The 25,289-nt window shown below is 55.6% G+C and overlaps 1 protein-coding gene across 1 annotated transcript in view; it reads left to right on the top strand.

Annotated features, from left to right (window-relative positions):
• acad11 (acyl-CoA dehydrogenase family, member 11) overlaps positions 1–25,289 on the top strand; it is a 168,708-nt gene that overhangs the window by 33,782 nt on the left and 109,637 nt on the right. The window contains exons 8-12 of the mRNA XM_085989325.1: positions 7,875–7,981; positions 9,986–10,112; positions 18,327–18,404; positions 23,914–24,052; positions 25,100–25,207. Coding sequence (XP_085845451.1) covers positions 7,875–7,981; positions 9,986–10,112; positions 18,327–18,404; positions 23,914–24,052; positions 25,100–25,207 — 559 coding nt within the window. The remainder of the gene's footprint in view (positions 1–7,874; positions 7,982–9,985; positions 10,113–18,326; positions 18,405–23,913; positions 24,053–25,099; positions 25,208–25,289) is intronic.

Raw genomic sequence — 25,289 nt, 5'->3', positions numbered from 1 at the left:
GCTGCCCTGGCATGGCCCTATTTAATAGACTATTAACTAACTTGCAGAAATAAACTTAAGACTAAAGAGGGAAACATTGGGTTGCTTTGCGCCTCCCGTTAGCACCCCAAGGGGGTGTTAACGGGCCGCAAAGCACCTAGCGCCCGGGTGCAGCACTATTAATGCCTCCCGCGAAATTCAGCGGGAGGTTACTGGCGGTGGTAGCCAGTAGGGGGCGCAACCCAATTTTTCCCCCAAGTCTTAAAAGTCAGGCCGACCTTTATCTCTGGTTGCTTCTCTCACTCTCTCAGTTAAAGTCTTTATTCACACGATTATCTATAGTTCTATTAATTAGTTTATCTAGTTACATTAGAGAGAATAACACACTAATACTCACCCACCAATCACCTACCTGCAGTCCTGAGACGTCACTCCTTGCTTTTGCTGTTCTTTTGGAATTCAGCGGCCCCGCGCTCTTTACCCTGAGCTGTCCTCGGGCCCCGCGCTCTTTACCCTGAGCTATCCCCGGGCCGTGCGCTCTTTACCCTGAGCTGTCCTCGGGCCCCGCGCTCTTTACCCTGAGCTGTCCCCGGGCCCCGCGCTCTTTACCCTGAGCTGTCCCCGGGCCCCGCGCTCTTTACCCTGAGCTGTCCCCGGGCCGTGCGCTCTTTACCCTGAGCTGTCCTCGGGCCCCGCGCTCTTTACCCTGAGCTATACCCGGGCCCCGCGCTCTTTACCCTGAGCTGTCCTTGGGCCCCGCGCTCTTTACCCTGAGCTGTCCTCGGGCCCCGCGCTCTTTACCCTGAGCTGTCCCCGGGCCGTGCGCTCTTTACCCTGAGCTGTCCTCGGGCCCCGCGCTCTTTACCCTGAGCTGTCCCCGGGCCCCGCGCTCTTTACCCTGAGCTGTCCTTGGGCCCCGCGCTCTTTACCCTGAGCTGTCCTCGGGCCCCGCGCTCTTTACCCTGAGCTGTCCCCGGGCCGTGCGCTCTTTACCCGGAGCTGTCTCCGGGCCGTGCGCTCTTTACCCTGAGCTGTCCCCGGGCCCCGCGCTCTTTACCCTGAGCTGTCCCCGGGCCGTGCGCTCTTTACCCTGAGCTGTCCTCGGGCCCCGCGCTCTTTACCCTGAGCTGTCCTCGGGCCCCGCGCTCTTTACCCTGAGCTGTCCCCGGGCCGTGCGCTCTTTACCCTGAGCTGTCCTCGGGCCCCGCGCTCTTTACCCTGAGCTGTCCTCGGGCCCCGCGCTCTTTACCCTGAGCTGTCCCCGGGCCCCGCGCTCTTTACCCTGAGCTGTCCCCGGGCCCCGCGCTCTTTACCCTGAGCTGTCCTTGGGCCCCGCGCTCTTTACCCTGAGCTGTCCTCGGGCCCCGCGCTCTTTACCCTGAGCTGTCCCCGGGCCGTGCGCTCTTTACCCTGAGCTGTCCTCGGGCCGTGCGCTCTTTACCCTGAGCTGTCCTCGGGCCCCGCGCTCTTTACCCTGAGCTGTCCTCGGGCCCTGCGCTCTTTACCCCGAGCTGTCCTCGGGCCATGCGCTCTTTACCCTGAGCTGTCCCCGGGCCCCGCGCTCTTTACCCCGAGCTGTCCCCGGGCCGTGCGCTCTTTACCCTGAGCTGTCCCCGGGCCCCGCGCTCTTTACCCTGAGCTGTCCTCGGGCCCCGCGCTCTTTACCCTGAGCTGTCCCCGGGCCCCGCGCTCTTTACCCCGAGCTGTCCCCGGGCCGTGCGCTCTTTACCCTGAGCTGTCCCCGGGCCCCGCGCTCTTTACCCTGAGCTGTCCTCGGGCCCCGCGCTCTTTACCCTGAGCTGTCCTCGGGCCCCGCGCTCTTTACCCTGAGCTGTCCCCGGGCCGTGCGCTCTTTACCCTGAGCTGTCCTCGGGCCGTGCGCTCTTTACCCTGAGCTGTCCTCGGGCCGTGCGCTCTTTACCCTGAGCTGTCCTCGGGCCCCGCGCTCTTTACCCTGAGCTGTCCCCGGGCCCCGCGCTCTTTACCCTGAGCTGTCCCCGGGCCCCGCGCTCTTTACCCTGAGCTGTCCTCGGGCCCCGCGCTCTTTACCCTGAGCTGTCCTCGGGCCCCGCGCTCTTTACCCTGAGCTGTCCTCAGGCCCCGCGCTCTTTACCCTGAGCTGTCCTCGGGCCCCGCGCTCTTTACCCTGAGCTGTCCCCGGGCCGTGCGCTCTTTACCCTGAGCTGTCCCCGGGCCGTGCGCTCTTTACCCTGAGCTGTCCCCGGGCCCCGCGCTCTTTACCCTGAGCTGTCCTCGGGCCCCGCGCTCTTTACCCTGAGCTGTCCTCGGGCCCCGCGCTCTTTACCCTGAGCTGTCCTCGGGCCCCGCGCTCTTTACCCTGAGCTGTCCTCGGGCCCCGCGCTCTTTACCCTGAGCTGTCCTCGGGCCGTGCGCTCTTTACCCTGAGCTGTCCTCGGGCCCCGCGCTCTTTACCCTGAGCTGTCCTCGGGCCGTGCGCTCTTTACCCTGAGCTGTCCCAGGGCCCCGCGCTCTTTACCCTGAGCTGTCCTCGGGCCCCGCGCTCTTTACCCTGAGCTGTCCCCGGGCCGTGCGCTCTTTACCCTGAGCTGTCCTCGGGCCCCGCGCTCTTTACCCTGAGCTGTCCCCGGGCCCCGCGCTCTTTACCCTGAGCTGTCCTTGGGCCCCGCGCTCTTTACCCTGAGCTTTCCTCGGGCCCCGCGCTCTTTACCCTGAGCTGTCCCCGGGCCGTGCGCTCTTTACCCGGAGCTGTCTCCGGGCCGTGCGCTCTTTACCCTGAGCTGTCCCCGGGCCCCGCGCTCTTTACCCTGAGCTGTCCCCGGGCCGTGCGCTCTTTACCCTGAGCTGTCCTCGGGCCCCGCGCTCTTTACCCTGAGCTGTCCTCGGGCCCCGCGCTCTTTACCCTGAGCTGTCCCCGGGCCGTGCGCTCTTTACCCTGAGCTGTCCTCGGGCCCCGCGCTCTTTACCCTGAGCTGTCCTCGGGCCCCGCGCTCTTTACCCTGAGCTGTCCCCGGGCCCCGCGCTCTTTACCCTGAGCTGTCCCCGGGCCGTGCGCTCTTTACCCTGAGCTGTCCTCGGGCCCCGCGCTCTTTACCCTGAGCTGTCCCCGGGCCGTGCGCTCTTTACCCTGAGCTGTCCCCGGGCCCCGCGCTCTTTACCCTGAGCTGTCCTCGGGCCCCGCGCTCTTTACCCTGAGCTGTCCTCGGGCCCCGCGCTCTTTACCCTGAGCTGTCCTCGGGCCCCGCGCTCTTTACCCTGAGCTGTCCTCGGGCCCCGCGCTCTTTACCCTGAGCTGTCCTCGGGCCCCGCGCTCTTTACCCTGAGCTGTCCCCGGGCCCCGCGCTCTTTACCCTGAGCTGTCCTCGGGCCGTGCGCTCTTTACCCTGAGCTGTCCCCGGGCCCCGCGCTCTTTACCCTAAGCTGTCCTCGGGCCCCGCGCTCTTTACCCTGAGCTGTCCTCGGGCCCCGCGCTCTTTACCCTGAGCTGTCCCCGGGCCGTGCGCTCTTTACCCTGAGCTGTCCTCGGGCCCCGCGCTCTTTACCCTGAGCTGTCCCCGGGCCGTGCGCTCTTTACCCTGAGCTGTCCCCGGGCCCCGCGCTCTTTACCCTGAGCTGTCCCCGGGCCCCGCGCTCTTTACCCTGAGCTGTCCTCGGGCCGTGCGCTCTTTACCCTGAGCTGTCCTCGGGCCCCGCGCTCTTTACCCTGAGCTGTCCTCGGGCCCCGCGCTCTTTACCCTGAGCTGTCCTCGGGCCCCGCGCTCTTTACCCTGAGCTGTCCTCGGGCCCCGCGCTCTTTACCCTGAGCTGTCCCCGGGCCCCGCGCTCTTTACCCTGAGCTGTCCCCGGGCCCCGCGCTCTTTACCCTGAGCTGTCCCCGGGCCCCGCGCTCTTTACCCTGAGCTGTCCCCGGGCCCCGCGCTCTTTACCCTGAGCTGTCCTCGGGCCCCGCGCTCTTTACCCTGAGCTGTCCCCGGGCCCCGCGCTCTTTACCCTGAGCTGTCCCCGGGCCCCGCGCTCTTTACCCTGAGCTGTCCTCGGGCCCCGCGCTCTTTACCCTGAGCTGTCTCCGGGCCCCGCGCTCTTTACCCTGAGCTGTCCTCGGGCCGTGCGCTCTTTACCCTGAGCTGTCCCCGGGCCGTGCGCTCTTTACCCTGAGCTGTCCCCGGGCCCCGCGCTCTTTACCCTGAGCTGTCCTCGGGCCCCGCGCTCTTTACCCTGAGCTGTCCTCGGGCCGTGCGCTCTTTACCCTGAGCTGTCCTCGGGCCCCGCGCTCTTTACCCTGAGCTGTCCCCGGGCCCAGCGCTCTTTACCCTGAGCTGTCCTCGGGCCGTGCGCTCTTTACCCTGAGCTGTCCTCGGGCCGTGCGCTCTTTACCCTGAGCTGTCCCCGGGCCCCGCGCTCTTTACCCTGAGCTGTCCTCGGGCCCCGCGCTCTTTACCCTGAGCTGTCCCCGGGCCGTGCGCTCTTTACCCTGAGCTGTCCCCGGGCCGTGCGCTCTTTACCCTGAGCTGTCCTCGGGCCCCGCGCTCTTTACCCTGCGCTGTCCCCGGGCCCCGCGCTCTTTACCCTGAGCTGTCCTCGGGCCCCGCGCTCTTTACCCTGAGCTGTCCTCGGGCCCCGCGCTCTTTACCCTGAGCTGTCCTCTGGCCGTGCGCTCTTTACCCTGAGCTGTCCTCGGGCCGTGCGCTCTTTACCCTGAGCTGTCCCCGGGCCCCGCGCTCTTTACCCTGAGCTGTCCCCGGGCCCCGCGCTCTTTACCCTGAGCTGTCCTCGGGCCCCGCGCTCTTTACCCTGAGCTGTCCCCGGGCCGTGCGCTCTTTACCCTGAGCTGTCCCCGGGCCGTGCGCTCTTTACCCTGAGCTGTCCTCGGGCCCCGCGCTCTTTACCCTGAGCTGTCCCCGGGCCCCGCGCTCTTTACCCTGAGCTGTCCTCGGGCCCCGCGCTCTTTACCCTGAGCTGTCCCCGGGCCCCGCGCTCTTTACCCTGAGCTGTCCTCGGGCCCCGCGCTCTTTACCCTGAGCTGTCCTCGGGCCCCGCGCTCTTTACCCTGAGCTGTCCTCGGGCCCCGCGCTCTTTACCCTGAGCTGTCCTCGGGCCCCGCGCTCTTTACCCTGAGCTGTCCTCGGGCCGTGCGCTCTTTACCCTGAGCTGTCCCCGGGCCCCGCGCTCTTTACCCTGAGCTGTCCCCGGGCCCCACGCTCTTTACCCTGAGCTGTCCCCGGGCCGTGCGCTCTTTACCCTGAGCTGTCCTCGGGCCCTGCGCTCTTTACCCTGAGCTGTCCCCGGGCCCCGCGCTCTTTACCCTGAGCTGTCCTCGGGCCCCGCGCTCTTTACCCTGAGCTGTCCCCGGGCCGTGCGCTCTTTACCCTGAGCTGTCCCCGGGCCCCGCGCTCTTTACCCTGAGCTGTCCTCGGGCCCCGCGCCCTTTACCCTGAGCTGTCCTCGGGCCCCGCGCTCTTTCCCCTGAGCTGTCCCCGGGCCCCGCGCTCTTTACCCTGAGCTGTCCCCGGGCCGTGCGCTCTTTACCCTGAGCTGTCCCCGGGCCGTGCGCTCTTTACCCTGAGCTGTCCTCGGGCCCCGCGCTCTTTACCCTGAGCTGTCCCCGGGCCGTGCGCTCTTTACCCTGAGCTGTCCCCGGGCCGTGCGCTCTTTACCCTGAGCTGTCCTCGGGCCCCGCGCTCTTTACCCTGAGGTGTCCCCGGGCCGTGCGCTCTTTACCCTGAGCTGTCCTCGGGCCGTGCGCTCTTTACCCTGAGCTGTCCTCGGGCCCCGCGCTCTTTACCCTGAGCTGTCCTCGGGCCCCGCGCTCTTTACCCTGAGCTGTCCCCGGGCCGTGCGCTCTTTACCCTGAGCTGTCCCCGGGCCCCGCGCTCTTTACCCTGAGCTGTCCTCGGGCCCCGCGCTCTTTACCCTGAGCTGTCCCCGGGCCCCGCGCTCTTTACCCTGAGCTGTCCCCGGGCCGTGCGCTCTTTACCCTGAGCTGTCCCCGGGCCGTGCGCTCTTTACCCTGAGCTGTCCTCGGGCCCCGCGCTCTTTACCCTGAGCTGTCCCCGGGCCGTGCGCTCTTTACCCTGAGCTGTCCTCGGGCCCCGCGCTCTTTACCCTGAGCTGTCCCCGGGCCGTGCGCTCTTTACCCTTAGCTGTCCTCGGGCCCCGCGCTCTTTACCCTGAGCTGTCCCCGGGCCCCGCGCTCTTTACCCTGAGCTGTCCTCGGTCCCCGCGCTCTTTACCCTGAGCTGTCCTCGGGCCCCGCGCTCTTTACCCTGAGCTGTCCCCGGGCCGTGCGCTCTTTACCCTGAGCTGTCCCCGGGCCCCGCGCTCTTTACCCTGAGCTGTCCTCGGGCCCCGCGCTCTTTACCCTGAGCTGTCCTCGGGCCCCGCGCTCTTTACCCTGAGCTGTCCTCGGGCCCCGCGCTCTTTACCCTGAGCTGTCCCCGGGCCGTGCGCTCTTTACCCTGAGCTGTCCTCGGGCCCCGCGCTCTTTACCCTGAGCTGTCCTCGGGCCCCGCGCTCTTTACCCTGAGCTGTCCTCGGGCCCCGCGCTCTTTACCCTGAGCTGTCCTCGGGCCCCGCGCTCTTTACCCTGAGCTGTCCCCGGGCCCCGCGCTCTTTACCCTGAGCTGCCTCCTCTGCTGCCGATTCCTTCTTGCAATTCCTCTTCATAGAGGTGAAATATTAAATTTGCGTCCATTTTGTTCCAAATATCACAGGTGCTGAAGCTTAGCTGAAGATTTTAACTCCGTGTCTCGAGACAAAAAACAGTTACTTACAGCTGCACTGAATGAAATGGCCCACATGCCCTTTAGTAACGTGGCGCAGTCCATAAGAGCTGTGCTGCCAGTCTGAAGAGAATCTGAATGCAGCAAAGTGAAAGTAGTGATCTAAAAGGGCAACAACAACAACTTGTATTTATATAGTGCCTTTAATGTAGTAAAACGGCTCAAGGTGCTTCACAGGAGCGATTATCAAACAAAATTTGACACCGAGCCACATAAGGATAAATTAGGGCAGGTGACCAAAAGCTTGGTCAAAGAGGGAGGTTTTAAGGAGGTGGAGAGAGAGGTAGAGAGGCGGAGAGGTTTAGGGAGGGAATTCCAGAGCTTAGGGCCCAGGCAGCTGAAGGCACGGCCACCAATGGTTGAGTGATTATAATCGGGGATGGTCAAGAGGCCAGAATAGGCGGAGCGCAGATATCTCGGGGGGTTGTGAGGCTGGAGTAGATTACAGAGATAGGGAGGGGCGAGGCCACGGAGGGATTTGAGATCCAGGATGAGAATTTTGAAATCGAGGCGTTGTTTAACTGGGAGCCAATGTAGGTCAGCGAGCGCAGGGGTGACGGGCGAACGGGACTTGGTGCGAGTTAGGACACGGGCAGCCGAGTTTTTGACGACCTCATGTTTATGGAGGGTAGAATTGAGCAACAGGGGAGTCGAGGGTTATGGGGAGTGGGCGGGAAAGTGGAGTTGAGGCCAAAATCGGATCAGCCATGATCTCATTAAATGGCGGAGTAGGCTCGAGGGGCCGAATGGCCTACTCCTGCTTCTATTTCTTAAGTTCTTATAACTAGGGAGGCCGGCCAGGAGTGCGTTGGAATAGTCAAGTCTAGAGGTAACAAAGGCATGGATGAAGGTTTCAGCAGCGGATGAGCTGAGGCGAGGGCGGAGTCGGGCGATGTTACGGAGGTGGAAGTAGGCGGTCTTAGGGATGGCGCGGATATGTGGTCAGAAACTCATTTCAGGGTCAAATATAACACCAAGGTTGCGAACGGACTTGGCCAGCCCCAGACAGATGCTAGAACACTGCGTGATTAATTTTGTATCATCAGTGGGATTTTAAAAAGTGTATTCTTTCAACGTTTACAGGAATAGCAATGGTTTAAACTGTTAAATGTAACAGCAGTGCCTTTGTTTCTGCAGGGCGTGTACACTCGATCCCTGCTTGGAAATGCCAGCGCCGAGAATGCGTACGTTTATGGTGAAAGCATCAAGCCTCTGGCAGAAGCTGGACTGCGGGTCTCCAATCGGTAATAGTACACTTCGAGAAAGAGCTGCCCACACCGCGTCACACCGGTCGGCAGAGCCTCTGTGTCAGATTGTGCACAGATTGTTGACTCTAGATTGATTTTGTAATGTTATTTTTTTCATTTCCCATACCAGTGATCGTTGTGATGTGATTAACAATTCAGTATCAAGTTTTGTTTTGGACCTGCCTCCTGGCCGGCCTCCCACGTTCTACCCTCCGTAAACTTGAGGTCATCCAAAACTCGGCTTCCTGTGTCCTAACTCGCACCAAGTCCCATTCACCCATCACCCCTGTGCTCACTGACCTACATTAGCTCCCGGTTAAGCAACACCTCGATTTCAAAATTCTCATCCTTGTTTTCAAATCCCTCCATGGCCCCACCCCTCCCTATCTCTGTAACCTCCTCCAGCCCCACAACCCCCCGAGATATCTGCACTCCTCTAATTCTGTCCTCTTGAGCATCCCTGATTTTCATCGCTCCACCATTATTGGCCATGCCTTCAGCCGCCTGGGCCCTAAGCTCTAAAGTTCCCTCCCTAAACCGCTCTGCCTCTCTACCCCTCTCTCCTCCTTTAAGATGCTCCTTAAAACCTACCTCTTTGACCAAGCTTTTTTGGTCACCTGCGCTAATGTCTCCTTATGTGGCTCGGTGTCAAATTTTGTTCAATAACGCTCCCGTGAAGCGCCTCGGGATGTTTTACTATGTTAAAGGCGCTATATAAATACACGTTGTTGTTGCCTGGTCTGGGCTGGATTCACACCAAGGTCCAGTGTGTGCTGACGTATTGCACCCTATTCAGCAGTTTCTGATCTAGACTTGTATTAAATTTGGCATTTTCTTAGCGCAATCAGAGTCCAAATTAATTCGAATGGAAGACTGTAAATGCTGCAGCCTTTATGTGTTTATGATTAATTTACAGAATTTATAAAATAAGATTGGAGTATGGATCTGTAAAGGTGAATTGACCGACTCCGCACTCCCAGCAAGGAGCCAGGCTCGATGGGAGTATGGGTCAGTGCTACAGTACAGTCGCCCCATCTCTGACCCACGCTTCCTCTGGACATGGCTCCCTCCGACAATCATGGGGATTTGCTCAATGCACTTTTGAACTTTTTGAAGTATCGCCCGGCACCACCAGCGATGTTGCTCACTGAGGGGACAGGCAGCAACTTCCTCCTGTCTATTTCCCAGTCCTATTCTGTACTCGCTTTGACTTTCTCTAACACTGCCGGTGGAATGAATGTTATCCCCCAGGGTCTCCGGCTCGTACAATAATAATCCACCGAGATCTCCCGCGATTTCCCGTCTTTGGAAGGAAATCTGCTGGCTTCTGTTTGGGGTTATCCCACAAAGGCAGAGCTAAAATAGATAACTCCTCATCAGTTGCACCTCGAGGGTTAAAAAAAATATTGGTTTCAAGTCCCAGAGAAAGGCAAATATGCTGTTAATTTTTTTTATTGCAATTTTGAACCAACATTGTCATGAAATTTAGTCTGTTTTTGTTCTTAAATCTAAGATTCAGTCACGTTCTCGACTCAGTGATCCTTATTACATAGAATTACACAGGATACACAGCACAGAAACAGGCCATTCGGCCCAACCAGTCCATGCCGGTGTTTATGCTCCACTCGAGCCTCCTCCCGTCTTTCCTCATCTAACTCTATCAGCGTAACCCTCTATTCCCTTCTCCCTCACATGCGTATCCCCTTTTCATCTCACCCTATCAGCATATCCTTCTATTCCTTTCTCCCTCATGTGTTTATCCAGCTTCCCCTTAAATGTATCTCTGCTATTCGCCTCGACCACTCCCTGTGGTAGCGAGTTCCACATTCTCACCACAGCTGGGAATTGCAATAGCGTTCCGCACGTGACCTGCGGTGAAGGTTCCGTGTCTCCTGCAGTGAGATAGTATTCTGCCGAAGCTCCGGGAGTAAATTGCGAAACTGAAACCTCAATCCCGAGTGAACCGACAGGGTGATAATCCTGTAACTCTCTCTGATTTAGGAAAATGGAATCTCTGACCATGCAATCTCCGACTACAAGAAACTTGTTCCAACAGTCAGCCAAGGGGCAGCAGGTCCTTCAGCAGCTGAAAGAGTTCACAAAGCAGCACTTATACCCAGCAGAGCAGGTATGGAATCTGACATTATCTTCCACAGGGTGGATGATTTACAGAGCTTGGCCACAAAAATCCACTGTAAGTTTGACCAAAGTCCGCTCGCACTGTCAGAAACCTCAGCCACAGTTTCAGGGTTACTGGCTCCGTAACGCTGTGGCTTTGCTCGTGGTTGCTCTCCGCCAAGTTGTTGTCGTTATCATAGAATCATAGAAATTTATGGCACAGAAGGAGACCATTCGGCCCATCATGTCTGTGCCGGCCGACAAAGAGCTCTCCAGCCTAATCCCACTTTCCAGCTCTTGGTCCGTAGCCCTGGAGGTTGCGGCACTTCAAGAGCATATCCAAGTACTTTTTAAATGTGATGAGGGTTTCTGCCTCTCCCACCCTTTCAGGCAGTGAGTTCCAGACCCCCACCACCCTCTGGGTGAAAAAAGTTCTCCTCAACTCCCCTCTAATCCTTCTACCAATTACTTTAAATCTCTGCCCCCTGGTTATTGACCTCTCTGCTAAGGGAAATAGGTCCTTCCTATCCACTCTATCTAGGCCCCTCATAATTTTATACACCTCAATTAAATCTCCCCTCAGCCTCCTCTGTTCCAAAGAAAACAACCCCAGCCTATCCAATCTTTCCTCATAGCTAAAATTCCCCAGTCACGGCAACATCCTCGTAAATCTCCTCTGCACCCTCTCTAGCGCAATCACATCTTTCCTGTAATGTGGTGACCAGAACTGCAGGCAGTATTCTAGCTGTGGCCTAACTAGTGTTTTATACAGTTCAAGCATAACCTCCCTGCTCTTGTATTCTATGCCTCTGCTAATAAAGGCAAGCATTCCATATGCCTTCTTAACCACCTTATCTACCTGGCCTGCTACCTTCAGGGATCTGTGGACATGCACTCCAAGGTCCCTCTGATCCTCTACACTTCTCAGCGTCCTACCATTTAATGTGTATTCCCTTGCATTGTTAGTCCTCCCCAAATGCATTACCTCACACTTCTTCGGATTGAATTTGCGACTTTTCTGCCCACCTGACCAGGCCATTGATATCTTCCTGCAGTCTACAACTTTCTTCTTCATTATCAACCATCACAGTTGTGATGGGTATTTACTACTGAATACCTCCGTCCATTCAACAGTCCCAAGGGATCCCTGCACTTCCTCCGCTTCCTGCCCCAGTGAATGTGGCCCGCCTCACGACTGAGGGAACCATTCCTGGCCCCCTCACTGAATTTGATTGGATTCTCACCCCTCCCTGCAGGTTGTCCCTAATTTGACGCGATGGGATGCTGAACTCCCCCATGATCAACACATTACAATATCGTCCAGCCCTCCAGACCAGCTCCCGGGTTGGCTACTCACCTGGTGCCGGGGGTCTGCGGCAGTGGCCGTGGTGCCGGGGGTCTCCGGCAGTGACCGTGGTGCCGGGGGTCTGCGGCAGTGGCCGTGGTGCCGGGGGTCTCCGGCAGTGACCGTGGTGTCGGGGGTCTCTGGCAGTGACCGTGGTGCCGGGGGTCTCCGGCAGTGACCGTGGTGCCGGGGGTCTCCGGCAGTGACCGTGGTGCCGGGGGTCTCCGGCAGTGACTCTGGTGCCTGGGGTCTCCGGCAGTGACCCTGGTGCCGGGGGTCTCCGGCAGTGACCATGGTGCCGGGGGTCTCCGGCAGTGACCGTGGTGCCGGGGGTCTCCGGCAGTGACCGTGGTGTCGGGGGTCTCTGGCAGTGACCGTGGTGCCGGGGGTCTCCGGCAGTGACTCTGGTGCCTGGGGTCTCCGGCAGTGACTGTGGTGCCGGGGGTCTCCGGCAGTGACCGTGGTGCCGGGGGTCTCGCAGTGACCCTGGTGCCGGGGGTCTCCGGCAGTGACCGTGGTGCCGGGGGTCTGTGGCAGTGGCCGTGGTGCCGGGGGTCTCCGGCAGTGACCCTGGTGCCGGGGGTCTCCGGCAGTGACCGTGGTGCCGGGGGTCTCGCAGTGACCCTGGTGCCGGGGGTCTCGCAGTGACCATGGTGCCGGGGGTCTGCGGCAGTGACCCTGGTGCCGGGGGTCTGCGGCAGTGACCCTGGTGCCGGGGGTCTCCGGCAGTGACCGTGGTGCCGGGGGTCTCCGGCAGTGACCCTGGTGCCGGGGGTCTGCGGCAGTGACCCTGGTGCCGGGGGTCTGCGGCAGTGACCATGGTGCCGGGGGTCTGCGGCAGTGACCCTGGTGCCGGGGGTCTGCGGCAGTGACCCTGGTGCCGGGGGTCTGCGGCAGTGACCATGGTGCCGGGGGTCTGCGGCAGTGACCATGGTGCCGGGGGTCTGCGGCAGTGACCCTGGTGCCGGGGGTCTCCGGCAGTGACCGTGGTGGTTATGTTACTGACTTCTCATCCTAAGAACATGACTTAGAAACCCACCATGGCTGTTGGAGAATTTGAATTCAGTTTACAAAGAATAAAAAGCTGGCATCAGTAAAAGATCCTTGTAGAGGGGACAGGAACAGCCAGAAGTCGCGGGCCACGGACCCACCTCGCGGACCCTTCACCTTCCTGTAATGATGGCGGCTCACGAGGCTTCTCAAGTTCGGAAAACCTTGAGCTGGAGGGAAAGCGGTCGGAGCCACTTCCCTCACCCCAGGCACACAACAGCCAGGATCTCCCACACCACATGGGTATCACACTCCAGCTGTCCAGAGGGTTTAATAACATTAAGGGGTCGATTGAGCCCTAAAGTATAAATGTAAGCGCCAAGGATGAACACATGCTGAGGCTAAACTCTACACTCTCCTGGCCTTCTGCTCTCCACTCGTGATTAGAAACATCGAAAAATAGGAGCAGGAGTCGACCATTCGGCCCTTCGAGCTTGCTCCGCCATTCAATATGATCATGGACGATCCTCTATCTCAATACCATATTCCCGCTCTCTCCCCATACCCCTTGATGCCTTTTGTGTCTAGAAATCTATCTATCTCCTTCTTAAATATATTCAGTGACTTGGCCTCCACAGCCTTCTGTGGTAGAGAATTCCACAGGTTCACCACCCTCTGAGTGAAGAAATTTCTCCTCATCTCAGTCCTAAATGTCCTACCCAGTATCCTGAGACTGTGACCCCTCGTTCTAGACCCCCCAGCCAGGGGAAACATCCTCCCTGCATCCAGTCTGTCTAGCCCTGTCAGAATGTTATACGTTTCAATGAGATGCCCTCTCATTCTTCTAAACTCTAGTGAATACAGGCCTAGTCAACCCAATCTCTCCTCATACGACAGTCCTGCCATCCCAGGAATCAGTCTGGTGAACCTTCGCTGCACTCCCTCTATGGCAAGTATATCCTTTCTTAGGTAAGGAGACCAAAACTGCACACAGTACTCCAGGTGTGGCCTCACCCAGGCCCTGTATAACTGTAGTAAGGATTGTTGCTTAAGACTCTATGATGGCCTACCTCTCTGCCTGACCTAATTCACTGTCTCTTTATAACCCTCCTAAGGTGGAGTCTAGTTAGATTTCCAACAATTAATTTCTCTTACAGTCAATGAGAAACAAAATAATGGCTTTTCGAGTCCGATGTATAACGTGTATAAGACACAGGTGACCACAAGGTGGCATTCAATGCACATTCCCTCAGGTCTTGTCCCTTATTTTGGGAAATTGCCTGTGAAGTATTTTTGTTGAAATGCACTCTCCTCCTCCCGAATCCCACCCCCCCACCCACTCCAATTTCCCTCCCGTTGTCAATCATAGAATCAGATAACAGTTGCAGCATGGAAGGAGGCCATTCGGCCCGTCGAACCCGGGCCGACTCTCTGCAAGAGCACCTCAGCTAGTTTCCCTCCCCCGCCCTTTCCCTTTCCCCAGAGCCCCGCAATTTGTTTTCCTTCAGGTACTTATCCAATTCCCTTTTGAAAGCCACCATTGAATCTGCCTCCACCACCCTCTCAGGCAGTGCGTTCCAGATCCTCATCCCTGGAACCATTCTTGTAAATCTTTTCTGCACCCTCTCCAAGGCCCTCACATTCGTCACATTATCATCCTGAGCGTTCCTCTCCTCATTATACTGCCGCCATCTGTCGAGGCTCCCAACAGCCAGTTCTTCAGTTGTAACCTGGTGACCTATAAGTTTAATTAAAGAGTTATTGCTGGGATAGCCTGATGAAGCAGGCTGTACCACCCTGTAAACAAATTGCACTCTGGGTAGGGCCGGACTGATGAACGTGTGGATAATGTAGGTGTAAACATCTTGGACTGTGAGCACTGAACTAAAGGAGACGAGGGCAAAATTATTAACCCTCAGTTAAGAGAAGGAATACCCCCCCACCCCCACCCCCACCCCCGGAGTAATAGATACATGGAACAAACCATCAGCTGATGCTGTCCGGGCTAGCTCCTTTGGAAAAGATTTGATTATACCTGCTTAGGATTGGGATTTGGATGATGTACCACTCACCACTGGGCTGCAGGCGCCCATGAAACTCTCCCCAAGCATTAGCCATCATCCTCAGGAGAGGAAGGGGAGAAGTGTGGGGGTGGAATGCTTGTGCCACACATAAGAAATAGAAGCAGGAGTCGGCCATTGGCCCCTCGAGCCCGCTCCGCCACACGGCCCCTCGAGCCCGCTCCGCCACACGGCCCCTCGAGCCCGCTCCGCCACACGGCCCCTCGAGCCGGCTCCGCCACACGGCCCCTCGAGCCGGCTCCGCCACACGGCCCCTCGAGCCGGCTCCGCCACACGGCCCCTCGAGCCGGTTCCGCCACACGGCCCCTCGAGCCCGCTCCGCCACACGGCCCCTCGAGCCCGCTCCACCACACGGCCCCTCGGGCCCGCTCCGCCACACGGCCCCTCGAGCCCGCGCCGCCACACGGCCCCTCGAGCCCGCTCCGCCACACGGCCCCTCGAGCCCGCTCCGCCACACGGCCCCTCGAGCCCGATCCGCCACACGGCCCCTCGAGCCCGCTCCGCCACACGGCCCCTCGAGCCGGCTCCGCCACACGGCCCCTCGAGCCGGCTCCGCCACACGGCCCCTCGAGCCCGCTCCGCCACACGGCCCCTCGAGCCCGCTCCGCCACACGGCCCCTCGAGCCCGCTCCGTCACACGGCCCCTCGAGCCCGCTCCGTCACACGGCCCCTCGAGCCCGCTCCGTCACACGGCCCCTCGAGCCCGCTCCATCACACGGCCCCTCGAGCCCGCTCCGCCACACGGCCCCTCGAGCCCGCTCCGCCACACGGCCCCTCGAGCCCGCTCCGCCACACGGCCCCTCGAGCCCGCTCCGCCACACGGCCCCTCGAGCCCGCTCCGCCACACGGCCCCTCGAGCCCGCGCCGCCACACGGCCCCTCGAGCCCGCTCCGCCACACGGCCCCTCGAGCCCGCTCCGTCACACGGCCCCTCGAGCCCGCTCCGCCACACGGCCCCTCGAGCCCGCTCCGTCACACGGCCCCTCGAGCCCGCTCCGTCACACGGCCCCTCGAGCCCGCTCCGTCACACGGCCCCTCGAGCCCGCTCCGCCACACGGCCCCTCGCGCCTGCTCCGCCACACGGCCCCTCGGGCCTGCTCCGCCACACGGCCCCTCGAGCCTGCTCCGCCACATGCCCTGTACACCCACATCCAAGTCATTAATATATATCAAGGAAAGCAGTGGTCCTAGAACCGACCCCTGGGGAACACCACTGTATACCTTCCTCCAGTCCGAAAAACAACCACTCACCACTACTCTCTGTTTCCTGTCACTTAGCCAATTCCATATCCATGCTGCCACTGTCCCTTTTATTCCATGGGTTGCAACTTTGCTGGCAAGCCTATTATGTGGCACTTTGTTGAACGCCTTTTGGAAATCCATGTACATTACGTCAACTGCATTGCCCTCATCAACCTTCTCTGTTACCTCATCAAAAACTCGATCAAGTTGGTTAAACACGATTTGCTTTTAACAAATCCGTGCTGGCTTTCTTTAATTAATCCACACTTGTCCAAGTGACTGTTAATTTTGTCCCTGATTACTGTTTCTGAAAGCTTCCCCAGTACTGGGGTTAAACTGACTGGCCTGTAGTTGCTGGGTTTATCTTTACATCCTTTTTTGAACAAGGGTGGAACATTTGCAATTCTCCAGTCCTCTGGCACCACCCCCATATCTAAGGAGGATTGGAAGATTATGGCCAGTACCTCCGCGATTTCTTCCTTCACTTCCCTCAGCGTCCTAGGATACATCCCATCTGGTCCTGGTGACTTGTCTACTTTAAGTACAGCCAGCCTTTCTAATACCTCCTCTTTATCAATTTTTATCCCATCCAGTATCTCCTCTACCTCCTCCTTCACTATGTCTATGGCAGCATCCTCTTCCTTGGTGAAGACAGATGCAAAGTACTCGTTTAGTACCTCAGCCATACCCTCTGCCTCCATGTGTAGGTCTCCTTTTTGGTGCCTAATCGGCCCCACCCCTCCTCTTACTACCCGTTTACTATTTATATGCCTATAGAAGACTTTTGGATTACCTTTTATGTTGGCTGCCATTGTATTCTCATACCCTCTCTCTGCCCCTCTTATTTTCTTGTTCACTTCTCCCCTGAACTTTCTATATTTTGCCCGATTCTCACTTGTATTCTCGACCTGACATCCGTTATACGCACTCTTTTCCTGCTTCATCTTACTCTCTATCTCTTTCATCATCCAGGGTCAACGCAAGAAAAGAAAGACGTGCATTTATATAGCGCCTTTCACGACCTCAGGATGTCTCAAAACGCTTTACAGCTAATGACGTACTTTTGAAGTGTGGTCACTGTTGTAATGTGGGAAATTCAGCAGCCAATTTGCGCACAGCAAGCTCCCACAAACAGCAATGTGACAATGACCAGATAATCTGTGTTAGTGATGTTGATTGAGGGGTAAATATTGGCCCAGGACACCGGGGAGAACTCCCCTGCTCTTCTTCGAAATAGTGTCACGGGATCTTATACATCCACCTGAAAGAGCAGACGGGGCCTCGGTTTAACGTCTCATCTGAAAGACGGCACCTCCGACAGTGCAGCATTCCCTCAGTACTGCCCCTCCGACAATGCGGCGCTCCCTCAGTACTGCCCCTCCGACAGTGCAGCGCTCCCTCAGTACTGTCCCTCCGACAGTGCGGCGCTCCCTCAGTACTGCCCCTCCGACAGTGCGGCGCTCCCTCAGTACTGCCCCTCCGACAGTGCGGCGCTCCCTCAGTACTGCCCCTCCGACAGTGCAGCGCTCCCTCAGTACTGCCCCTCCGACAGTGCGGCGCTCCCTCAGTACCGCCCCTCCGACAGTGCAGCACTCCCTCAGTACTGCCCCTCCAACAGTGCAGCACTCCCTCAGTACAGCCCCTCCTACAGTGCAGTACTCCCTCAGTACTGCCCCTCCGACAGTGCAGTACTCCCTCAGTACTGCCCCTCCGACAATGCAGCACTCCCTCAGTACTGCCCCTCCGACAGTGCAGCGCTCCATCAGTACTGCCCCTCCGACAGGGCAGCACTCCCTCAGTACTGCCCCTCCGACAGTGCAGCATCCCCTCAGTACTGCCCCTCCGACAGTGTAGCACTCCCTCAGTACAGCCCCTCCTACAATGCAGCACTCCCTCAGTACAGCCCCTCCTACAGTGCAGTACTCCCTCAGTACTGCCCCTCCGACAGTGCAGTACTCCCTCAGTACTGCCCCTCCGACAATGCAGCACTCCCTCAGTACTGCCCCTCCGACAGTGCAGCGCTCCATCAGTACTGCCCCTCCGACAGGGCAGCACTCCCTCAGTACTGTCCCTCCGACAGTGCAGCACTCCCTCAGCACAGCCCCTCCTACAATGCAGCACTCCCTCAGTACAGCCCCTCCTACAATGCAGCACTCCCTCAGTACTGCCCCTCCGACAGTGCAGTACTCCCTCAGTACTGCCCCTCCGACAATGCAGCACTCCCTCAGTACTGCCCCTCCGACAGTGCAGCGCTCCATCAGTACTGCCCCTCCGACAGGGCAGCACTCCCTCAGTACTGCCCCTCCGACAGTGCAGCACTCCCTCAGCACAGCCCCTCCTACAATGCAGCACTCCCTCAGTACAGCCCCTCCTACAATGCAGCACTCCCTCAGTACTGCCCCTCCGACAGTGCAGCGCTCCATCAGTACTGACTTTCTGACAGTGCAGCGCTCCCTCGGTAGCCATTACTGTACGTTTGCAGAGCAAGAGGCTTGGTGAATACTTAGCATTGTGGCCATCACTCTAAGCCGTGTATTTTCATGATTACCGTTGATCTTTTTATGCAGGAAGTTGCAGAATTCTATGCTAGAAATGAACATTCAACACTCAGATGGCAGAAGCCCCCTATTATAGAGGCATTGAAGGTAACTTGAAGTGTTCTTTGGCTTTTATGACTGTGCCATCTGTGGAGGGTGTATAGTGACAGGATTATAGAGACTTTGTTATCGAGCTTTCAACTGTTCTGTTCTTAGGAACTGGAAACATTTCTCCTCCTATCTTGCAGACAGCTCACTACCACTCACTCTCTGTTGGCCAAGCGTGCTCAGTTATTCAATCACGGGATGTGGGCGTCGCTGGCAAGGCCAGCATTTATTGCCCATCTCTAGTTGCCCTTGAGAAGGTGGTGGTGAGCCGCCTTCTTGAACCGCTGCAGTCCGTGTGGTGAAGGTGCTCCCACAGTGCTGCTAGGGAGGGAGTTCCAGGATTTTGACCCAGCGATGATGAAGGAACGGCCGATATATTTCCAAGTCAGGATGGTGTGTGACTTGGAGGGGAACTTGGAGGTGGTGGTGTTCCCATGCACCTGCTGCCCTTGTCCTAGGTGGAAGAACATTCACGACCACTGTCAATACCACTCTATGATTATGCAACAGGACAACTCATGATGTCCATGACCCCAGACTCCTTCCCACCCCCACCAAGTTGGAACACGGTTACGTATGATAGCGCCCCGGTGGCTCAGTTGGCAAATGCACCGCCTGATGTGATGCTAAGCCATCCAGACTTGGCAAGTTTCTGTCTGTGCTGAGTTAGCTGATATCAGCCAGGGCAGCAATAGTTCTCATTGTTCTTTGGTTAGGGAGAGATAAAATGAGCCAAGCTTCCCTCTGTGGCGAGTCTTGCTGGAAAATGTGTGTGTGAATGTCTGATGAATACAGAATCTGGTTTGGCTGTGAATTCCTCTACAGTTGAGTAACCTGCCAACGTCCGCAGGCTGGGCTCATGTTTGAAGACCGACCACTTGGGCAAGCTACCATTGGACAACCTCTGTCCAGGGTAAGAAAGAAAGAAAGACTTGCATTTCTACAGCGCCTTTCACGACCACCGGACGTCTCAAAGCACTTTACCGCCAATGAAGTACTTTTTGAAGTGTAGTCACTGTTGTGGAACGAGGGGTCACAGTCTCAGGATACGGGGTAGGACATTTAGGACTGAGATGAGGGGAAATTTCTTCACTCAGAGGGTGGTGAACCTGTGGAATTCTCTACCACAGAAGGCTGTGGAGGCCAAGTCACTGAATATATTTAAGAAGGAGATAAATAGATTTCTAGACACAAAAGGCATCAAGGGGTATGGGGAGGTAGCGGGAATATGATATTGAGATCATATTGATTGATAGAGCAGACTCGAAGGGCCGACTGGCCTACTCCTCCTATTTTTCTATATTTCTAAGTAATGTGGGAAATGTAGCAGCCAATTTGCACACAGCAAGCTCCCACAAACAGCAATGTGATAATGACCTGATAATCTGGTTTTAGTGATGTTGATTGAGGGATAAATATTGGCCCCAGGACACCGGGGAGAACTCAAAATAGTGCCGTGGGATCTTTTACGTCCACCTAAGAGAGCAGACAGGACCTCAGTTTAACATCTCATCCGAAAGATGGCACCTCTGACAGTGCGGCACTCCCTCAGCACTGCACTGAGTGTGGCAGCCTCGATTTTTGTGCTCAAGTCTCTGGAGTGGGACTTGAACCCACAACCTTCTGACTCCGAGGCGAGGGTGCCGCCCACTGAGCCACGGCCGACACTGTAAAGAGATGCAGGCTTTTCTTCCCAATTGCCTTTCCTTTTTCTCCCAGCCCCTAGCAGAAGGGCCTAAACACTGGTAGTGTAAAGAAATAGGATTTGCACCACTTGATAAAGAAAGTTGTGGCTGTCCACAATCATTTGGAGAGGAGCAGGAAGGATAAAGATGCCAAGTTCCGTTTGATTTTCACTGAGAGCAGCGTCCGATGACTGATTCATTCTTACACATCCGAGCGAGGACTTCCACCCAACAGGAGCCGACGAAGTTTCGTTGGTGTACTGAATCTGAAAATAATCGGCTTAAATCTACTTTAAAAGAAACAGTTTCAACAGACTCAGTGTCAACAATATGCTCATAATCGACTGTTTCAGAGCGTTACCTGGACACAAGCAGAATAAACCATGTAGATTTATCCCATAAAGCAGCGTTTTTCAAATTTGGGGACTTAGATCCTTTGTCGATCCTTAAGGGGTTCCCAAGTGGAGCTGCATGGTGAAAGCCACTAGAGGGTGCAGACGTGGCGTTGAGTGATAATGGACATGAGGCAACGAGAGAGGGAACGATGGGCCAGGAGATGAGACAGTAAGGGAGGGAATGAGCACCTGAACTGCACATCTGAAATCAACAGCAACAACTTGTATTTATACAGCACCTTTAACGTAGTAAAACGTCGCAAGGCGCTGCACAGGAGTGTTATAAGACAAAACATTTGACACCGAGCTACATAAGGAGATATTAGGACAGATGACCAAAAGCTTGGTCAAAGAGGTAGGTTTTAAGGAGCATCTTAAAGGAGGAGAGAGAGGCGGAGAGGTTTTGGGAGGGAATTCCAGAGCTCTGGGGCTAGAAAACAGAAGGCACGGCCGCCAATGGTGGAGCGATTATAATCAGGGATCCTCAAGAGGGCAGAATTAGAGGAGCGCAGATATCTTGGGGGTTTGTGGGGCTGGAGGAGATTACATAGATAGGGAGGGGCGAGGCCAGGGAGATTTGAAAACGAGGATGAAAATTTTGAAATCGAGGTGCTGCTTAACTGGGAGCCAATGTAGGTCAGCGAGCACAGGGGAGATGGGTGAACGGGACTTTGTGTGAGTTAGGACACGGGCAGCCGAGTTATGGATGGCCTCAAGTTTACGTAGGATGGAATGTGGGAGGCCGGCCAGGAGTGCGTTGGAATAGTCAAGTCTAGGGGTAACAAAGGCATGGATGAGGGTTTCAGCAGCGGATGAGCTGAGGCAAGGACGGAGACGGGCGATGTTACGGAGGTGGAATGAGGGTGAGGGTTTCAAGATTGCAATGGGAGTCCAGCAGCGAGTAGCATTTGAAGGACTCGATGGTTCAGGTAGTCCATTGTCCCATGAAATGTTTCCATGGCTCAGGAAATGGTCTCAGGAAAGGCACATGGAAACACCCTCCCTTTGTGATCCCAGCGTTGGACACAATCTAGCACCTTGAACTACAGAAATCAGAATTTGATTAAATGAATAAAGAAAGTGGTCATGGATTTTCTAAAGTTTTGAAAGATGTAACTAGAAATAACTCAATTTTTGGCCATGTTCTTACTGGCGTTATACATGTTCACAGACTTTTTTTGTGGGTAATCTTGTTGAATTTGCCTATAAATTTCAGGAGAAATTTGCAGGGCTATGGGGAAAGAGCAGAGGAGTGGGAGAACTTAAACAAGTAGTGGGAGGAGGAGGCTCCATGAACATCCCCATCCTTAGCGATGGCGGAACCCAGCACGTGAGGGCAAAAGTCAAGGCTGAAGTGTTTGCAACCATCTTGAACCGACCCCTGGGGAACACCACTGTATACCTTCCTCCAGTCCGAAAAACAACCGCTCAACACTACGCTCTGTTTCTTGTCACTTAGTCAATTTAATATCCATGCTGCCACTGTCCCTTTTATTCCATGGGCTTCAACTTTGCTGGTAAGCCTATTATTTGGCACTTTATCAAACGCCTTTTGGAAGTGAGGACAACGTGCTCTGGCGTTTCCCTGTTAGTGGACGTTTGCACTCATTGACATTTTACTGCAACACTGCTCCCCAGTCACACGTTTCTGATAAACAGCCAAAGGGCTGCTTCCAAATATAAGAAGTAGGAAAAAAAGCAGCCTTGACATTTCAAGCACAGTGTTCATTTTGTTCTTGGAAAATGGGTCAAAATGTTCTTTTAAAGTCCCCACCCCTGTGCTCCACACCATGCAAAGGCCAGTACTTGTCTCAGTTGGTTGCTAAGCTACGCTGAGAAAGTGGCCTCGGATAACAACCCCCTGAATTAGAACAATAATTAAAAAAAGGCAAGCAGTTGTATCGTCCCCAGTGATACGGCTTAAGTCAAGGACACGTGCAGGGGCCCCAGCACTGATACGATAGCAAAATACTGCAGATGCTGGAAATCCGAAATAACAACAGAAAACGCTGGAGAAACTCAGCAGGCCAGGCAACATCCGTGGAGAGAGAAACAGAGTTAACGTTTCAGGTCGAAGACCCTTCGTCAGAACTGGAAAAAAGCAGGAAAAGGGATAGATTTTAAAGCAAGTGGGGGCTGGGAAAAGGGGGAGGGGATGAAAGGACAAAAGGGAAGGTCAGTGATAGGATAGAAAGCAGGAGAGATTATTGAGAGACATTGAGAGGTATTCAAGGATCAAAGGATGGCTCTAGATGAAGTGTGAATGGCCCTGGCAGAATGAAGGACAGCTCTGATCCCTGGGGCATTTACTCAATACTCCCTCCCCCCACTTTCCCCACAAATACCCATTTCTCCCTCGTTTTCAGCCAGTCCTTTTCCACATCTAGGTTTTACTCCGAATTCTTACTGCTCTCAGTTTCAATACCAGCCTTTCATGAGGAACTTTATCGCAGGATTTTTGGAAGTCCAGATACACCACCTCAAATGTCACATTCTCAAAAACACATGTCGAGGAGGTTGGTCAGCCAAGAACTTTCCCCACCTGAGGCCCCGTTGACTGGTATTCTGCAGATTATTTTATTAGTTTAGTCCTCAAGTTGGCTCCTGATGATCGATTCTGTCCTTTTACCAGATGTTGACGTAAGATTGATGGGTCAGTAGTTGGCCAGATTACGTTAATCCACTTTCTTGAATATGGGCACCACATTAGTTTGTTTCCAATGTTGTAGCGGGACCTTCCCAGCATTCAGTGATTCTCTCCTGATGACTGTCAGCACTTCACAAATTTTCCCCTTTCAATCTAGTGGAAATTCTCCAGCAATCTGCAACTCAGCGGTTTCTGGGAGCGATTACCACACCAGCCGAATGATAACTCTTTCACTTGTGCCCTTGTCTCACTGAGACCCACGTCAGTGACGCAGTGTACCAGTGATCAAGATGAACCTTTCCAGCCGGTATAGAATGGCACCAGGGGATGAAAGACTTAGGTTACGTGGAGAGACCAGACCAAGGGGAGATTTGATAGAAGTGTTCAAAATCATGAAGGGTTTTGATCGAGTAAATAAGGAGAAACTGTTTCCGGTGGCAGGAGGGTCGGTAACCAGAGGACACAGATTTAAGGTGATTGGCAAACGAACCAGAGGCGACATGAGGAAACATTTTTTACGCAGTGAGTTGTTGTGATCTGGAACGCGCTGCCTGAAAGGGCGGTGGAAGCAGATTCAATAGTAACTTTCAAAAGGGAATTGGAGAAATACTTGAAGGGGAAAAATGTGCAGGGTTGTGGGGAAAGAGCAGGGGGGAGTGGGACTAATTGGAGAGCTCTTTCAAAGAGCCGGCACAATGGGCCGAATGGCCTCCTCCTGTGCTGCATCGTTCTAGGATATGTTTCAGGGTTTGAATCATTTTCTTGTTTACTGTTTCTGGCAGCGCAGAGCGAGAGCCGTGGGCCTTTGGAACCTTTTTCTGCCAGCAGTCAGTGGCCTGACCCAATTGGATTACGCGTTCATTGCTGAAGAAACTGGAAAATGCTTCTTTGCTCCAGAGGTTTTCAACTGCCAGGCTCCAGGTAGATTGCCAGCACTGACGGCACAAGCACCATAATGCAGGTTTCTTTCAATTGTTTAACAAATTGACACCCTCCCACAATAATGTTGGCTTAGGAACCACGAGACTTAAATGGGAAGGAAAGTCTACAAAAACATCTTGCAGTTATATAATGTTTTTGGCAGGGAAGAAACATCCCAAGGCACTTCACAGTGATGTGAGGAAAAAAGAATTAGATGTTGAGCTATTAGGAGGGGGTGTGACCAAAAGCTTGGCCAGAGAAGTGGGCTTAAAGGAGGAGAGGGAGGTGGAGAGGCAACGAGGTCCAGGGAGTGAATTCTGGCCGCCAGTGGTGGGGTGAAGTGGAGTAGGGTGGGGCGTGGAGGTGGGTGGGGTTTCTGAAGGGATTTAAATGGAGGGATGAGAATTTTAAACCTGAGCCATTAGCGGACTGGGAGCCAGTGTAGGTCAGCAAGCTCTGGGGTGATGAGTGAGCGGGACCTGGTGTTGACGGGCTAGGGGCAGCAGAGTTTTAGATGAGCTGAAGTTTGTGGCGGGATGGTAGGCCAGTTAGGAGAGCATTGGTGTAATCGCGTGTCGGTGAAGACGGGTAAGCACTTCATGCCCAGCTTAGGGTCACTGAGAACAATTGCATGAGCCCCTCCAACTGACCAGCTGGTCCACAGGGGGATGTCTAAACTGGTCATTTTAACACAGCATCGTAACAGAGGCGATAGAATTAAGATTGAGATGAGGAGGAATTTCTTCACTCAGAGGTTTGCGAATCTTTGGAATTCTCTGCCCCAGAGGGCTGTGGATGCTGAGTCATTGATTATATTCAAGACTGAGATCGATAGATGTTTAGATATTAAGGGAATCGAGAGATATGGAGATCGGGGGGGAAAGTGGAGATGAGGTCAAAGATCAGCCATGATCTTATTGAATGGTGGAGCAGGCTCGAGGGGCCGGGTGGCCGACTCCTGCTCCTAATTCTTATGTTCTTAGAATTAGATTGCAACATCATTCCGTTTTCCATCTGATAATGCGTCTGCTTTTACTTGTCTTGTAGACACGGGGAACATGGAGGTGCTGCACTTGTATGGGACTGAAGAGCAGAAGAAGCAATGGCTGGAGCCCCTGCTTCTTGGAGAAATCCATTCCTGTTTCTGCATGACTGGTATTGGCTGTGTTTAAACTACTCCATTAGGTTTTAGTTGTGCAATTTTAAAATTCTCATCCTTGTTTTCAAATCCCTCCAT

This window comes from Somniosus microcephalus, chromosome 5 (assembly GCF_052327205.1).
Source record: "Somniosus microcephalus isolate GS21.2 chromosome 5, FLI_Smic_1.0, whole genome shotgun sequence".
Taxonomy (NCBI): Eukaryota; Metazoa; Chordata; class Chondrichthyes; order Squaliformes; family Somniosidae; genus Somniosus; species Somniosus microcephalus.
The sequence above is the reverse complement of the archived record's forward strand: the minus strand, read 5'-3'. Positions and strand labels throughout refer to the sequence as shown.